This window comes from Musa acuminata, chromosome BXJ3-3, assembly GCF_036884655.1.
Source record: "Musa acuminata AAA Group cultivar baxijiao chromosome BXJ3-3, Cavendish_Baxijiao_AAA, whole genome shotgun sequence".
NCBI classification, from domain to species: domain Eukaryota; kingdom Viridiplantae; phylum Streptophyta; class Magnoliopsida; order Zingiberales; family Musaceae; genus Musa; species Musa acuminata.
The window spans coordinates 6,899,131-6,917,831 of record NC_088351.1 but is presented as its reverse complement, the minus strand read 5'-3'; the positions used below and the strand labels follow the sequence as shown (position 1 = coordinate 6,917,831).

Sequence of the window (18,701 nt, the reverse complement as noted above, 5' to 3'; positions counted from 1 at the left end):
ATTGAAACTATAATGATGCACAAATAAAAATGATTACTTACCTTTGTCATGATTTAGAAATTGATGTAAAGGGTTTTTCCCTTGTTGACAATGACAAAGGGGGAGATAGCTAGCTTGTACAAGTCAAGAAGATGAAAAAACTTGATTGCTAGCTTGCCTATCTCAAGAGGCAAAAATGCTAACTTGCACATCTAGCAAAACTTGACAAATTTGCATATATCAAGAAGCAAGAGTTGCTTTCTTGAACATCTCAAAATTGCTAGCTTGCGGGCCTTAAAATGTACAAATTTTCTGCTAGCTTGTATATGGTAAACCTGCTATCATACTATCATGATGATGAGTATGTCTTATCTTTATGATTGAATCACTTGACTGGCATAATGATTTTACACAATTAAATGTTGAAAATTATGTGCTTGAATACAAAACTTCCATGATAACAAGCATGCTTTACCTTCATGATTGTAATTGAATATCTATAGCAAAACCTTGTTCGAATGGAAGAAAGACTCAAATTTCATTGAGTCTAACATATCAAGTTCACTCTCTTCCAAACTTAACAAGCATATGCCATATCAAGTTTAGTTCATATCATTGATTTTTGACATATGTAATTGACTAGCAAATACATCTCTCATACACACATCATGTGAAAAATATTTTTTGAGAAATGAATTTGATGAATATGGATGAAAGTGTTTTTACTTGCAAGGATTTATTTCACATACATAACAACAAGCACTTATGCTTAAAATTTGCTTATATCGTTCTCCGTTTTGTTGATGACAAAGGGGGAGAAATATATGAATTGATGATGTTAGGCTTGCATCATCAAGAGATATATGAATTGATATGATTGCCATATTTGCAATGCTTGCATCATTAAGAGATATATGAATTGATGCTATGATTGCCAAACTTGTATTATGCCATGTTTTCATCATGCGTTAAGATATCAAGAACTTATATCGTAATTTTACGCGTTGATATCCTACCATGTGATGAAATGCTATAATTGATAAACACTTGAAATGTTTGCATTATGATATCAAAAGCCTACATCGCAATTTTTCATATTGGTATTTGATATTAGCAAACTTGCATGATGATAAAACTTGATATTATGATTTTCATGCAATGAGTTGAACCAATATCACACACACTTGATTGTAGTACTTCTCCTTTTTGTTGATGACAAAGGGGGAGAAGTATGTTGATAACATGACATGTGATGCATAAGTTTATGCATAAGTTCATGTTGACGTGTTGCAAGTATTCATGATGAATATTGCAATGACTTGAATTCAGTGTGAATTCAAGGTTCTATCAATATGGCATATTGATAGGGGGAGTTTGTTTAAACTCCGGGAGTTAAGGTTAACTCCGTTTATGATGACATGTTGCTTAGATTTTTGAATCTAAGAGGTTCTATCAATATGGCATATTGATAGGGGGAGTTTGTTTAAACTCCGGGAGTTAAGTTTAACTCCGTCATCAAGTAGTTGTCATCATCAAAAAGGGGGAGATTGTTGAATCTCGTATTTTGATGATGAAACTACTTGATATATGTTTATGATTTAATCTGCGTTTTGAGTGACGCAGGATGCTTTGATCAGGATGAGACAATTAAAGCAGGAAAATCATGTTGTGCCGAAGGATCATGTCAGAAGATTGGACGTCGGGCCGGTGGATCGGTCGACGTATCGACAGAAGGCTTCGGGCCGTGGACTCGGGCATCGGGCCAAGAAGAGCGGGTATTGTGCCAAGGATATCGGAGTTGCGGAGTCAACTGGCCGATTGGGCAATAGGCTGCACGAGAGGACGATGCGCCGAAGAATCGGACGAAGCGTCGAGGGACCAATGACATGTCGGACAACTTGGTTAATTGCTTAGGATTAATTGTCTCGATCGAAGTTTTGATTTGTTGTGCAGGATTAACTACGATGAGAGTAAGACAAGCAGCAGGAGTTGCGCCGGAGTCAAGATCATGATCACGTTGGGAGTTTGAGAGTTCGACGGAAGTTCGGACGGTCGTCGGAGGTTCAGAGAGAACAGATCCGAGAAGTCCAGAAGCTTGCCAAGCGAAGCTCGTCGGAACTCGCCAAGTGGATCGTCGCAAAGTCCAGGAGTATGCCGGATGTCCGCAGAAGGATCACCGAGGGTTATCGGTTGATCGACGGAAGTTGGCCGGAAACTCGCCGGAAGAAGCGATTGACGCATCGGAGCAAGCTGCAGAAGTTGTCTTAGAGATAATCGTAGTTAGCACGATGATTAAGCATGAAAATGGGAGGTGATCCCATTAGCTTAATCTTGGGGCAATTGGGCCCCTGAAAAGATTCAAAGTGGGTCGAATGGAGTGAACCATTCGGACCCTGATTGCACCAGGAGGTGCAACCGCCCCAGCCAGGAGGTGCAACCGCCTGGGCTGTGGGGTTGAGAGGTGCAACCGCCCCAGCCAGGAGGTGCAACCGCCTGGGCTGTGGGGCTGGGAGGTGCAACCGCCCCAGCCAGGAGGTGCAACCGCCAGGGCTGCACGGCTGGGAGGTGCAACCGCCCCAGCCAAGAGGTTGCACCGCCAGAGCTCAAGTTCCGAGCTCTGCCAGGCGATGCAACCACCAAGCTCAGTCTTCGAGCTTTGGCAGAGAAGTGCATCAGCCTGAGCTCAGTCTCGAGCTCTGCCAGGTGATGCATTCACCAAGCTCAGTCTTCGAGCTCTGGCAGAGAGGTGGATCAGCCTGAGCTCAGCTTGGAGCTCTGCCAGGTGATGCAACCACCGAGCTCAGTTTGGAGCTCTGCCAGGTGATGCAATCACCAAGCTCAGTCTTCGAGCTCTGCCAGGTGATGCAACCATCGAGCTCAGTCTTCGAGCTCTGGCAGAGAGGAGCAATCGGCAGAGCTCAGTCTTCGAGCTCTGCCAGGCGGTGCCACCTCTCCAGTCGAGAGGTGCAACCGCCTGATCCCAGAATTCTGGGATTTGATCGATTTGATCGTTTTGAGCTCGAATTTTGAATTGGGTTGGGGCCTATAAATACCCCACCCATTCAGCACTGAAATGAGCAAGAACTGACCCGAAATCTTGATCTTTTCAGTGGTTCTTAGAGCTCAAAACTGCTAGTTTTCCTCCTCCTTCTGTTCTTCAAGTTTGAGTTGAAAAGAGAGGAGAGAAAACATCTGTAAAGGTTGTCTCCTAAGCCTGTCAAAAGGAGAGAAATTGTAAGAGGGAAGTTTGGCCTTCGCCCATTGAAGGAAGGCACCTAGTTGACGTCGGCAACCTCATCGGTGGAGGAAGCCAAAAGTGGAGTAGGTCAAGGCTGACCGAACCACTCTAAATCTCTGGTTTGCGTTTATTTTCGAGCACTTTATCATTACTGCAAACCTCCCTCATCACTACTGCTCTCTGCGCTTTCACGAACAAGTTCTAAGTGCTGTTCTTCCAAATCTGCATTCAGACGTAAACTCGTATTTTCATACATTACAGTTTACGTTTACGTTTGATTCTGCAGAACTGTTTTCCGTGCTTTTACGAACGAGCTTCCTTGCAGTTTACGCTTACATTTTAATCCTATTAATAACTGCAATCTGTCCTCTACGATTTTACGAACGAGTTTCAACATTTAGACGTAAAACTGCATTCGGACGTAAATCGGCTTTCTTCGCTCAATCATCAGATTTCAGTTTACGTTTACGTCTTGATTTCAACTGCATACTACCTTCTGCGAATATACAAACGAGTTTCAAAGTTTAGACGTAAATCTGCGTCTAGACGTAAAACTGCGTTTAGACGTAAATCTGCGTTTAGACGTAAAACTGCGTTTAGATGTAAAACTGCGTTTAGACGTAAAACTGCGTTTAAACGTAAAACTGCGTTTAGACGTAAAACTGCGTTTAGACGTAAATCTGCGTTTAGACGTAAATCTGCATTTAGACGTAAATCTGAGTTTAGACGCAAAACTGCGCTTAGACGCAAAACTGCGCTTAGACGCAATCTGCGCTTAGACGCAAACTGCACTTAGATACAAACTGAGAATTTGCTTTTGCATCATAATTGTTTTTGAACAAACGCAGCTTTTTGTTTTTAAATTATTATAAGATTTCCGCTGCACTAATTCACCCCCCCCCCTCTTAGTGCTCTTGATCCTAACAAAGTATAGTCCAATCCATGTGATTAGGCATGACCCAGCATATGTGGGTAGGTACGAGCCAACTCATATGGTCAAATATAATTAGCCCATATGGCTAAGCACAATTCAACTCATGTGATCAAGTATGATCCAATACATGTGACCAAGTATAATTCAACCCATGTAGTTAGGTATGACCCAACCCATATGGTCAAGTACAACATAGCTCATGTGGCCATGACACAACCTATGTGGTTAGGTATAACCTAACCCATGTGGCCAAGTAGGACTTAGCTCATATGACCAAGTACGATTCAACTCATATGGTTAGGTACAAACTCGCCCATGTGGTCAAGCATGACCCAGCCCATGTGGTCGGGCATGACTCAACCCATGTAGCTAGACACAACCCAACTTGTGTGTTAAGCATGACCTAATTCAATGGGTTTAGCCCAACTCAATAATGAGGCTCAACCTAACTTACAAAGATAAGCTCGCCCAACTATACGACTGACGTTAGACATATTATCGCTCCTTTATTTAGTCCAATGTATCTCAATCCAACCTATTACTCAGGACAAGTATGTGCATACGTGACACATTCAAGACTCAGGTGGGTCAATTAAGTTTGAGCTAGAACTATGTCATATGGTTCAATTTCCTATTGGTTTGAGCTAGTTAATTGATTCAATTAGATATGTTTGTTTGGATGATTCTAAATCAATTTGACTAATTCAAACCTATTTAACCAAATTAAAATTAATCAAATCTAAATTTGATTAGTCTAGGAAGATTCTAGACTAGTTCTATAAATATTTGAGATTGGTTCCATTAGGTTATAATTAAATTAAGTTTAATTTAATCCAATTGAGCTATTCCAATTAGAGTTCTAGTTAATTGAGGACTATTAAGAAATTGATATCTCATGTTTGATGAGCTTAAAAGTTTTATTTGAATGTATCATTTGGAAATGATGATTATTATTATTTTTAGATTAAATTTATGATTTTGATGTGATTATTACTATATAGTATATATGACTATGCTAGTGGTATATAATGGAAGTGTAACATACAAAAAGAGCTATAGGCTCATCATAGTGTGGAGCCATTGATGGACATAATCTAGTAGATCATTCATCAAGTATGGTCCCTCATAATATTTTATCATACTATTTGTTGTAAGTATATGTGAATGAATATATATAAATAAATGATCATGGTTGTTTATTATCCTTGTCAAGAGCAAGTAGGATGATTCCCTTTGGAGATTAGCGGACCATCAAACATGATGGTTAAATAATTTCTCCATTTACCAATAAGATAAACGTGTTCCCACTTGAGCGGGTGAAGAATACTACTTCATTCGTTGTTGAGGGTGTCATATAGGTTCTCTCTATCTACTCTTGGAAGGAATCTATCTCGTAGAGTATACATCTCTATCCGTTGTTGCGTGAGTACACCATAAGGTATAATGTACGCCTTTGTTATTTGACTATTATGTTATATGTTGCATATGGCTAATACATGATTTTATCTACTATATAAGAAGTATCATTATTTTTTATACATAAGTTTTATAATGAATCAATATATTTTATATTAAATTATTGATATTTATATAAATTTTATGAATATTAAAGATTATTTTTATGATTTTTTTGAAGGTTTCCACTAACATGTTTAATTATTGATATATTTTATCTTATATTTATTTTTAGAGTGACCTACTACTTTGTAATAAATATGAGACTTAGGTAGATGAAACTTTTCATCACTTATGGCTCTACCAAAAATATGTTATGTTGTGTGCATGTGAAAGTCTAGTAATCAAGCTTTTATATGAAAGCATTATATCCTTTTTCAAATATATATGTTTTGACATATAAGGTAACTAAAGTAATAATCACTATTATCATAATCCGATATATGATGCATAATTACAATCTTACCAATCTTTTAGAGTTCATTTTATGAATCATGAAATGTCTTTAAGTAATTCTTCATATGATAAAGCAATCATCAACGTATTATTTGTTAATTTTTCTTTATTAATTTACTCGTTCACTTCTAACTTACTTGATTTATCCCATATTTCTTTATTAATTTACTCGTTCACTTCTAACTTACTTGATTTATACCATATTGCCTTCAATATTTTTTTCTTCTTTTGGGTTGATGGCTTCTTATTAAATTCTAGAATTTGTCTTATTTTTTTCTCATAAATTTTTTGAATCTTTTTGGAGCAAGTGTCATGTCTTTATTATCATCACTTGACTTTTACTCGAATAATCTTCTTTGGATTTGAAGCAATATCCTTCCTTTTTTTATCATATATTGCATATCATTTTATATGTTATTAAAGATCATATGAGTTCTTTAATAGAAAGGTTATTCAAATCTTTAGCTTTTTGAATTGTTGTTAGAATCCTGGCTTTTAGAAAAAAAAATCTTAAAATCTTACTCACTAATTCAAGATTAGTATAACTTTTATTAAGAGATTTTAATCTATTGAAAATATTTGTAAAATAAGTGTGCATATCACCAATAAATTTACTTGGCTTTAATTTAAATAACTAATAAGTATGAATAAAAAAATTAATTTTAGATTTTTTTTTTGCTTTGCTTATGTCTTGTAAGTGACTTTGAGTGTTATATATCATATGTAGAAATTTGACTGAACTCATTTTTATCTAAAAAATAAAATATAATATTCATAGCTTTAGTATTTAAAGAAAATATTTTCTTTTCAAAATTATTTCATTCATCCATCGATTTAGAAGATTTTTTAAGTTCAAACTCAAAAATATTCTATAAATCAAAATATATAGAAAGAAAAAAAATTCATTCTATTTTTTTAATAAGTATAGTCCATCTCATTGAACATAGGAGGATGAGTGATGAAGTGACCCTCTTAATTATATGAAAAAACTATTCGATCTCTTCTCTGTGTTAATTTAACTAGGAGAACCTTATTCTAACACTAATTATGAATTAGAGTAATAGTGAATTAGAGTAATAGTATTTTTAATCGATTTTAAAACTTGATCAAAAAATTAACATATTTCAAAAACTTGATTGACTAAGTTAAAATAGTGAATAAAGAGAATAAAACTAAATCATAAGTAAAGAACAAATAAAGAAAAACAAACAAATTTATAGTGATTCAATCTCTCCGATCTGTTTCCACTCTCGATTTCTCTTCCCTCAAGGCCATCAGCTTTCACTTTCTATCTCCTTTCCAATGAGCGAAGATCAACTACCCCTTTTTTGTTTTTGATAAGTAAAATCAACTACCCTTATTATAACTTTCTCTTTTTTTCAAGATTAGAAGATAAGATACATACTTCCTTTTTATAAGAGATCTCTCACTTAATATAAATTAGAATTTCAACCAAACTCAAGAAGAGGAGACTCAAATTATGCACAAATTAAGAGTTTACAATATTTCAATAGCTTATGAATGAATGCTCTATCAACCAAGCCTGAGTGGGGTATTTATATAAGCCCTAAAAGGCCTAAAAAATGGAGCCAAAAATTTAAATCCTTAAAATTTCAAAGTATGGGCAGTGCTACAATCAACATCGAGTAATACTACCATTGTAACTTTTGACACAGTCATAATTCTATGCTAGCGATAGTATTATCACAATTTTTGAATTTTGGATGGTACTACTACACCCTAAACGGTACCACGATAAAAAAAAGCTAACAAAGCACAAACAATACTTGTCGATTGACTCAAGTGATACTACAGCTTGAGCCTAGCGATATTAATGCATAGGCCTAGTTTAGGCCACTAGTTTGACCTTATAACATATTCAATTCGATCCACTTTCAAGCCCAATTGATTTCTTGATAAGTTGTCTTTATTTTGACCTGGTACCAGTTCAAATTGGCTCAAAATAACCTCAATATAGACCTTGACAAATCAACCACTCATCTAGCACATCTTTCAAGCTTTCGATATATTATCTACTCTTCTAGCATATCATCATATCTTATGTTACTTCATTTAAACCTCCAACACATCATTCTTTTTTGGCATAATATTTGATCCTTCCAACATGATGCTCATACCTATAGCATGATCTAATCTCCAACATGTCGACCAATCTCAATGTTTAATTTTTAACACAATAATTTCTAAACACAATATCAATGTTTAATTTGTTCTTAACTTTTATTAAATTGTGACTTATTAATTAAGTGTTCCAGGGATTCCAAGTATAAGAGATCTATAAAAATAAAATAAAGAAAAATTAGTGGGGTATTCTAGTTCTTAAAACCTCATCAAATTTTTATATTTCAAACTATTTTTTAATATCTCTTGATATAAAAAAATTCTGTTTTTATCCTCTCATATTTCACTTCTGTTTTTCATCCTTTTCTTCTCTCTTTTTTTTTTTCATAAATGGTAGTGAAGAATCTAATTAGAGATCCTTCCAACGTATTGGAGACAGCCCACTTAATTTTGTTGCAATATGTTCTGGCTTGCAACTTATTCATTGTATTTCATCCCATGTTAATACAGAAAAATGATTTTAGTTACGATGATGGATGATAGATTGAACCTTTTTCTTCGTTATTTTAAGCAAGAAAACCGTGAATAAATAATCAGTTATGGAATGTGTTGTTCTGTCTTTTTTCATTGACCATACTTGATCAAGAATTCTAGAGTAGGCTTTTGTGCTATAAGCTAAAATATTAGATACACAAAGATCTTCACATGCTATGAACATCGTTCTCTCTTTCCTAACAAAGATAAGTGTGTAATCTATAGAAACACACTTGACAGATCAATAAACAATTAAGGAAGCTTTGGTGATGCATGAATACTTCCATATTGTTATTTCTTGGCTCAATGCCCCAAAACATCATGTTTACTTGGTGCTTGGAAGTGAAAAACTAGAGGTGTTCAAGAGAGCAAAACACGTGTAAGAGTGTATACAGTATAGTATTAGAAGATGGATGATAACCCTTGGATTCCTCAGCACTGTATCTACCTAGATATCTTTATAATACTGGCAACCAAAATAAGTCTGATGAGCGTTGAAAACAAAGCCAGATCTGATACAAGATTTAATATTCCCCCAGATGAGCGTTGACTGTGTTGCTGAACTTGTTTTCATCTAAGATTCTCTTTGTTGTGGATAATCACAAGCTACCTCTCATTGTTGGTCTCTTAATGCAAAAGAAGTGTCCATTGGTCAAGAAATTGTTATTTGATAGCATCAATGCCAACAGAAGCATTGATGTAGAAGTAATATTTCTCATCTCGTTGATGCATCTTAGTCGATGATTGACCATGAGTGAGCCTTTTGTTCTATCTTCTCACTCTAAAAGGATGTATATTTAATGGTTAAAAGGAAAATATGATCTTCTCTTTTTTTTATTTTTGTGCAAGGAAAACATTACTCACATAAGAAAAAAGATACTACATAACTACACAAGTAAATAGATCACTTAAAGAAAATAAAGTGAAACATTTATTTCTATGACTAGAACTTACAGGTGAGTCTAATTTTGTCCAGGTTCAAGGTTGACTTCATAGCTATAAGGTCAAAACCAAGTTATATGTTTGCTATGCTGGTATGCTGCTTAGACTTTATGCTAAAATAGATCTGTTTTTATGGGTCATATTGATGTTGAAAAAGTAGGTTGAAGATATAATAAAATTTAAAGATATGTTGATATTTAAACATATTTTATGTGGAAAGTGGGTAAAGTCATGCTGGTGCTGAACAAATTAGGTTTGGGTTACACTGATATCAAAACAGGCATTATGTTAGAAACCAGTTTAATGTTAAACAATCTTTACATAGAAAAAACAGGTTAATCTTCAAGCTATCTTGATGTTAAATTTCATTACACTGAAAACACAAGTTTCAGGTAAAATTGATGTTAAACGAAACAGAAAACAGAGATATATAAGACACCATTTCACGAGTACAACAGTCACAGCATTACAATCATCATCCCCATTTACTGATGTATACAATTAAGATTATTTGTCAATAAATATTATATGTAAATCCACAAAATTTAATTCTTAAATAATTTTGTCATGGTTTATTAGGAATTATTGAATATAATGAAAAAAAAAAAAAAACCTAGCCTTACTGTTAAACGGTTCTCTCCCGACGAGTTGGAGAGGCAACCGAAGAAAAAAGTTGGGGCACATTGAGAGCGAGAAAAGACGTGAGATGGAGACCATACGTTTCCGCATGCTCAACTCCTGTCCTTAATTATCATGGCCAGCCAGTAGTTTTCTCTGTTTCCTACGTCTATTTGTTACCGTATTGCTTTCATCAGAAAGCTCCGTATCCACTCTTCCACGGGCCATGCCTCACTCAAACACACACAGCAAGTAAAGTGATATATATATATATACATAGACGCTAAGTAATTGTTTGGACATGACAAATCTGGATCTTTAGAAACAATGAGGTGAAGGCAAATAAATTGTGGTGGATACATGAATGTTATTCAGAAATTGGGGTTGCTTTGTCTTCAATTTTTCACCATATAATATATTATGCAGATGCTACAATTCATATTGCCATCAATTCCCAAGGAGATGCCTAGAGTTTAGGGTTAATATCGTGCAACAATAGAGTTTGGGGTTAAATGAATTCATTTGTGTACATGCAGATGAGGCATGCGGATCCGAGAACCAAAGCAACTGCGATAGGAACATAGAAATCTAACAAGTAAACTCATAAGCCATAACAAAATTCTGCCAAGAAATGGACTAGAAAACCATACATATGCATATATAGAAAGCACAGGCAGCCAACAGATGCCTGAAATCATTCGTACAAGTCGAGCTAAAAGCTTTATGGGTCAAAAGAGTACCAAAAGCGTCCAGGAGAGAAGGGAACACGACCGCTTCGTAGATATGGGAGTTCCTATTACTTCATCTTTCATAAGTCATAATTTAAGCCTGATAGCACAGATAATTAAAGAAACTTGGAGTTAAAGATAACCCATTCCAAGTACACTGAAGAAAACAAAACTCTGGATCATAGGACAATCTAATTGTAGCACAGATAAACAAGTAAAGTGGAAAGAATTAGAAATAGGATGGTGATGCAGAAAATGATGGAAAATACCTTATTAGCTATGTTGTTAGATAGCCAATCAAGCCCTTCATATAAACCCTCACCAGAGGTAGCACAGGCACTTTGTATGTACCTGAATGAAATTGCCGCAGAGCAAAATTATCCCGTTTGTGTGGAACTTTTGTTTTAGTTGAACAATCATCAAACATCATCTTTTTATGATATTGCAGAGACTTCAGCTAATCAAATAGCAAAGTTAATGTAATATTGCAGCATGGCAAAGTCATGAAACAACAATAAATAAAGTGATGGAGGTTTGTGCAATCTCTGTTCTTGGTTTTTTTATCATTAATTAACTTGACATTTTTAGAAAGAGTTGGATACAGGTTTGAAATCTAATATAACCACAGGATTAAGTTCCTCAAGAATTAGAACTCTGATCAAGCAGGTCATTAATTACTTGAACATTCCCATAATTTATTTAAACAAGTTACTATAATGAAAAAAAAATTCTGTTTCTTACCATCATCTTAACTAAGAATTTGATGCAATGATAAAAAAAATATATTATTATTTGTAGATAAGTTAAACAAATTCAGAAATTATTAACTCTTCGGCTAAGAGAATGATTATAATACCAATGGCGTTGACGCAGGGAATGCAGACCAAGCTTATCAGTAATTTCAGCAGCATTCATAGCATTTGGCAGGTCTTGTTTGTTAGCAAAAACAAGCAAGACTGCATCACGCAATTCATCCTACAATGATCACAAAAAAAAATTATGCAGAGTAGAAACACATCAAGCAACTCATCCTACAATGATCACAGAAAATATAAATTATGTAGAGTAGAAAAAGTATAACATCAATATATTTAAAGACAGTCCTTGATGCTACAATATTCCATATCAGGACAGTACCATCAGTACACAATTACTATTGAATGTCTTTGACTACAGGATATTGCGATGTTGTGTTAGATTATTAGGTAACCATAGATACAACAGTACAAAGGACACTTTCTCAGTGTACAAGAGAAGAATGATGCATTTGTCATAAACATTTAAAGTTTGTGAAGGCATAAGCAACAACTTCTGTTTCCATGCCTGCCATAAGCATGATTAACTGATTAAAAAGCATTACTAATAAATTTGTTTATGAGATGCTTTTTCAAAGGCCAAGTGAAGTATAAAACAGACATGAACAATGTACCATAAATATACCAGACTGCTTTTACTAACCTTTTAATTTACTTGAATTAAAATCAACATATAGTTGCCAAGGTTGTAAGTAGGATTTAGAACAAGAGACTGGCCAAAATAAATTTTGACTTGGACTAAGCCAATGAATATTATGCTAACATCAAGATGTATGTTACCTTGTAGAAGAAAGTGTTAGAAGATAAAATTCTATAGAAGTTGTGAAACAGAATAAAATGTAAAGTAATTATTAGAGGATAAAAATTTACAGGTCATAATACAAAATAAAAAGTGATGATTGTATCAATTGTGTAGAGACACAAGGGTAAAATGTGGTTGGTCTCTCATAACTCACTCTTGTAAAGGACGCAAAATTACCAGAAAATTTAAATATTTCTGTTGCATATATGTATGGGATAAGGTAGGGATACAAAGATGGGTCAGCCATGGACTTCTTAGATAACACATAGATCCACCCTTGCTTAAGATGCACAATGTATGATAGACATGAAAATAAAAGCATTCTTTTTAATCCCAAAATTTATGTTAAAAGAGAAATTGTAGAAAACACAAAAGTACAACCCATATGTGTCTAATAATTCACAAGGAGCACAAATATTTGATAGACAACTCTGGTTAGGAGTATCTAACTAAATCAAGTGTTTTACAAGCAATTCAGTTAGATCATAGCAGTATAACATAGTTATAAGCCATAACTGTGTAACTAAATAGTAAATGGAATTTAGTGTTTTCCGAGTCACTGCTACATAAAGATAAACCATTATCCAAGACTCTAAACCAAAAACATTTTGCATGGAGAACTTACCTCATTAAGCATCCTGTGAAGTTCATCCTTTGCCTCAATTACACGATCTCTGTCATTGCTGTCGACAACAAAAATGAGGCCCTGTGTGTTCTGGAAATAATGCCTCCATAAAGGTCTAATCTGTTCTCCACATGACCACATCAGATAACATAAGTTAATATGTGATAAGCTATGCAGATGAGGCAAGGCTCAATTACAAGAATATATGGTACAAGTGTGGCATAAACTATTTTGTATTCTGAATTAACACAGGATTTGTCAGCATTTAAGGCAGAAATTTTTCCAATATCACTCAATTATTCTACCTATTTCCCTGAGTCAAATATCTGTCTATGTCAGTAGACCTCTTATGATGAACACAAAATTAACCACTTCTCAAGCATTATAAAAAAATCTGAACAGGTATTCACATACCTTATCCTGACCACCAACATCCCAGACAGTGAAGCTAATATTTTTATACTCTACAGTCTCCACATTAAATCCTGCATTAAGAAGCACATAATAACAAGTACATCAAGTAGATGCACAACATTCTTACACAAGTTGATTTCTGTTTCACAATATTCAAATCAAAGAAGCTACCATGCCAAACCAACAGCATATGAGGGAAAACATGCATGTAATAAGGCCATAGCCTTCAATTCTATGGCTTCATATGTGTAATAAGCAGTATTAACCATTACAGGTGCCTCTTTTACATTCATGTACATCAGAAAAATTTCAGAACAACATGGTTGCATCTCTTATATAAATATGTTAACAACAGCAACAACAAATCATAATGTCCTAATTATTTGGATTCAGCTGCATGTATCTTTCCCTACTATTTGAGCTCTATGTAGTATAATATCTCTAGTCATTCAAGAAAATTGAGTGGCACCTCGTGTGTGGCTCTGCATAAGCTGAATGTTCTGTTAAGAACTGGAATGAGATATAATTAAACAGATAAAATCACAATAACAAGGAACCTCCGAACACAATCTTTTCTTTTTTAGCAAAAGTACAAATTCAGTTATATATACATTTATTTATTTATTTATTTTAAGATGAGATTTATGACTTTGACAGTTGACTAAAAAAGGATCGATGCAATATAAATGGCATCAAAAATCGATAGACACGGATCAAAGCATAAAGGCGATTTCATTTCACGTCAACTCGGTTCAATAAAAAAGATAAACTGAGGCAAGTAATCCTCACCGATGGTCGGTATGGTGGTGACGATCTCCCCGAGCTTCAGCTTGTACAGGATAGTCGTCTTACCGGCCGCATCAAGCCCAACCATGAGGATCCGCATCTCCTTCTTCGCAAAGAGGCGGCTGAAGAGCTTAGCGAACGTGAGCCCCATTCTTTCCGATCTATTAGATCCATAGTATTAACATCAACAAAAAGTTCACCAGCCACTGAGATCAAAGAGAGAGAGAAAACTATAGTCGCGCGGAACCATGATCTGAAGAAAAAGATATTACGGAGCCCAGGTATACATCAGATCAAGGAGAATTTTAAGATTTGCAGCAACAAAACAATGAAGAGACGAGATCGAACAGCAAAAAGGAAACCGCGGTCAATGGCTCTTAGGACACCAGATCGAGTATCTCCGAAACAGAGAAATTCTCAAAAAAACAGGATTTGGCAAAGAAAGAAAGAAAAGTACCTGAGATTGTAAGCATAAAAATCTGTAATTATGCTAAATCAATTATGCGGAATTAACCTATATGCCAGGATTGAAATTCAATACATAGATCTAATTATACGATGTGTACCTTTTGATGCCATCCGTTCAGAGATCTTGTTTGATCTGCTTAGCACACCGTGATCCAAGATTGCTGCAGGCTCCGTCTTCCGTCTTTAATCCGATCGCGCTGCGGAATCTACAGGGAGTGCGAAGAGTAGACCCTTTCTCCTCTCTTCCTATCCTTTCACAGGATCACACAGATTGATGGATTTGGGGAGCGGGCTTTTGGGGAGAGAGACGAGGAGAATAACTGAATTCCTCAACGGAGAGGTGCAACGCTCTAACACACTAACCACCCACGGGTCTACGATGAGATGAGATCTCAGAAGATTTCCTCCCATCAAGGATATCTCCGAGGAATCGTTCCGTAGTGGACTTAGTCTTGGCTAAAATATCGCAACGGAACCCAATTCTATTATATATCTTATTCAATAAAAGGCCACATATTCTAACATTCTCCCACTTGGCCCATTAATTGATAAGATATAAAAGAGATACAAAATCAAAACAAACAAAACAAAATTTGTTTGAAAACAATTTTACCTAATTGGATTCCAAAAATTTTGAAAAAACATTTTATACATGGCCATGTTTTTAAAAATAAGCCAATAAGTCCAATAAATACAATAATACTATATTAAGTCCAACTATCAATGCGAGTCATAGCGGTTGTATTTCATCAATGTCATACTCCCTTCTATGTACCACAACATTGTTAGTCTTTCCTAACATAGTCCATAATGACCCCTGTAATTTGTCTTGTCAAGACAATCCTGTTATTACATTCAACCATAATATGCATAAACATAAATGTAAACAGGATAACAGAAACAGATAACTTTAATTAAGTAAAATGTCAATAATAGCATCCACATAAACATGCATCACCATATCCTTTATGACTTGCTCACAAGCCCCATTCTAAGAACATGTTCTTTGAATATTTTGCACTGTAAGGCTTTTGTCAATGGATCAGCAATCATCATAGTGGTGCTCAAGTTCTCAATTGACACTTGCTGTTTCTGGACTCTTTCTCTAACCACCAAGTACTTTAACTCAATGTGCTTGGAACCACTAGAGTACTTGCCATTCTTAGAGAAGAAAACTGCTGCGGTGTTATCACAAAATATCTTCAGCGGCTTGGCAATTGAGTCGACCACACCAAGTCCTGAGATAAAATTTCGCAGCCATAAAGCTTGATTTGTGGCCTCAAAGCATGCCACAAATTCAGCTTCCATTGTTGATGATGCAATAAGCGATTGCTTTGCACTTTTCCAAGAAATTGCCCCACCAGCTAACATAAATACAAATCCTGAAGTGGACTTCCTACTGTCGAGGCAATTTGCAAAATCAGCATCTGAATATCCAGTTACTTCAAGCTGATCAGATCTCCTGTATGTGAGCATATAATCTTTTGTCCCTTGTAGATATCTCATTACTTTCTTTGCAGCTTTCCAATGTTCCATTCCTGGGTTGCTTTGATATCTACCCAGCATTGCAACTGCAAAACTGATATCTGGTCTTGTACAGGTTTGAGCATATAGTAGACTTCCAACTGCGCATCCATAAGGAATATTCTTCATTTGATTCTTTTCTAAGTCATTTCTTGGGCACTGGTTTTGACTGAATTTTTCACCTTTAGTAATAGGCATATCATTGGTTGAGCAAAACTGCATATTAAATCTCTCCAAGATACGATCAATATATCCTTTCTGAGACAATCCTAATAATCCTTGAGATCTATCCCTGAATATCTCAATGCCAATGACGTAGGATGCCTCATTCATATCAACCATCTTAAAGTTCTTGTTGAGAAATATTTTGGTTTCGTGCAATAAACCAAGATCACTGCTGGCAAGTAAAATATCATCCACATATAAGACCAATATAATAAACTTGCTCCCACTTACCTTCAGGTATATACACTGATCAACAGTGTTTTCCTTAAATCCGAAGGAAGTAATGGTATTATGAAACTTTATATACCATTGTCTGGAAGCTTGTTTAAGGCCATAAATGGATTTCTTAAGTTTACAAGCCCAACTTTCTTTTCCCTTTTCTATGAATCCTTCAGGTTGTTCCATATAGATTTCCTCATCCAGATCCCCATTCAGAAATGCTGTTTTCACATCCATCTGATGCAACTCAAGATCATAATGAGCTACTAATGCCATAACGATTCTCAATGAGTCCTTTTTAGAAACAGGAGAAAAAGTCTCATTATAGTCGATGCCTTCCTTCTGAGAAAAACCTTTGGCCACAAGTCTGGCTTTATATCGTTCGATATTGCCCGTTGAGTCACGTTTTGTCTTAAAGACCCATTTACAACCGACTCTTTTACAATCATTGGGCAATTCAACGAGATCCCAGACATCATTCTGTACCATTGATTTTAACTCTTCTTTCATTGCATCATACCATTTTTCAGAATCGTTACTTTCTATGGCTTGTGAAAACGATAAGGGGTCTCTTTTTATTCCTATATCATAATCTGATTCTTGTAGATATACAACATAATCATCAGAAATGGCATGTTTCCTTTTCCTTTGAGATCTTCTCAAATCTGCCAATTGTGATTGTTCTACAAGATCATCAGCGGCGACATCAACATCATGTGAGAGTTCTTGGATGTTATTTTGTTGTTCACCCTCATCAATACTCTCATTGATTTGAGGAACAACAATCTCTCGGACAGGAGATGATATGGGAGAATTAACCTGAATCTCCTCAATATCAAAATTAATCCTTCGAGATTTTTCACTCCCACTGATTTCGCCATTTTCTAGGAATTTTGCATTACCAGATTCTACTATTCTCATACTATGATTAGGGCAATAAAATCTGTATCCCTTGGATTTTTCTGGATAACCAATAAAATATCCTGAAATAGTTCTTGGCTCCAATTTCTTTTCATGTGGATTGAATACTCTTATCTCTGCAGGACATCCCCAAATATGTAAATGTCTCAAACTGGGCTTCCTACCAGTCCATAACTCAAATGGAGTCGATGAAACTGACTTGCTAGGAACCCTGTTCAAGATGTACATAGCTGTCCTAAGAGCTTCACCCCACATCGACTCAGGTACAGAGGAATAACTCATCATGCTCCTAACCATATCCATCAGAGTACGATTTCGCCTTTCAGCAACACCGTTCTGCTGTGGCACACCTGGTAATGCATATTGAGCACAAATACCCCGTTGTTCTAGGAATCTAGCAAAAGGACCAATATTCTGACTAGATCCATCATATCTGCCATAAAATTCACCACCTCTGTCGGATCTGACAATTTTAACTTTTCTATCTAATTGTCTCTCAACCTCATTTATGTATACTTCAAGAGTATCAACGGCTTGAGACTTTTCATGTATTAGATAAACTTTGCCATATCTGGACAGATCATCTATAAATGTGATGAAATATTTTTCTCCACTAAAACAAGGAATGTGGAGTGGTCCGCAGATATCAGTATGAATAATCTCAAGGAGTTCTTTGCTTCTTGTGGCATTTTTCTTTATTTGTTTAGTTTACTTTCCCTTAATGCAATCTATACAAATATCAAAATCAGTGAAGTCTAAATGTTCCAAAATATTATCCTTCACTAATCTTTCAATTCTTTCCTTGGAGATATGTCCCAATCGTCTATGCCACAATATGGAAGATCTTTCATTATTGAAACTACGTTTCAATCCAACATTTGATTGCAGGGTCATTAGTGTCTTTGCAAACTCAAGATCCAAATTAATTCTGTACAA

General features: G+C 35.4%; 1 protein-coding gene across 4 annotated transcripts; it reads right to left on the bottom strand.

Annotated features, from left to right (window-relative positions):
- Positions 1–10,870: 10,870 nt before the first annotated feature.
- LOC135632368 (ADP-ribosylation factor 2-like) lies at positions 10,871–14,957 on the bottom strand. 4 transcript variants are annotated; one of them, XM_065140881.1, is made up of 7 exons: positions 14,866–14,957; positions 14,412–14,569; positions 13,623–13,693; positions 13,209–13,328; positions 11,823–11,941; positions 11,236–11,317; positions 10,871–11,066 (listed from the first exon to the last, which is right to left on the bottom strand). In XM_065140881.1, the coding sequence occupies exons 2-7, from the start codon at positions 14,557–14,559 to the stop codon at positions 11,061–11,063; spliced, it is 546 nt and encodes a 181-aa protein (XP_064996953.1). In that variant the 5' UTR covers positions 14,560–14,569; positions 14,866–14,957; the 3' UTR covers positions 10,871–11,060. The 4 variants fall into 4 exon arrangements, with proteins under 4 accessions (XP_064996953.1, XP_064996952.1, XP_064996954.1 ...); XM_065140880.1 differs by lacking the exon at positions 14,866–14,957 and adding an exon at positions 14,757–14,857; XM_065140882.1 differs by lacking the exon at positions 14,866–14,957 and adding an exon at positions 14,757–14,820 and having other exon boundaries at positions 14,412–14,614.
- Between the last annotated feature and the right edge of the window lie 3,744 nt (positions 14,958–18,701).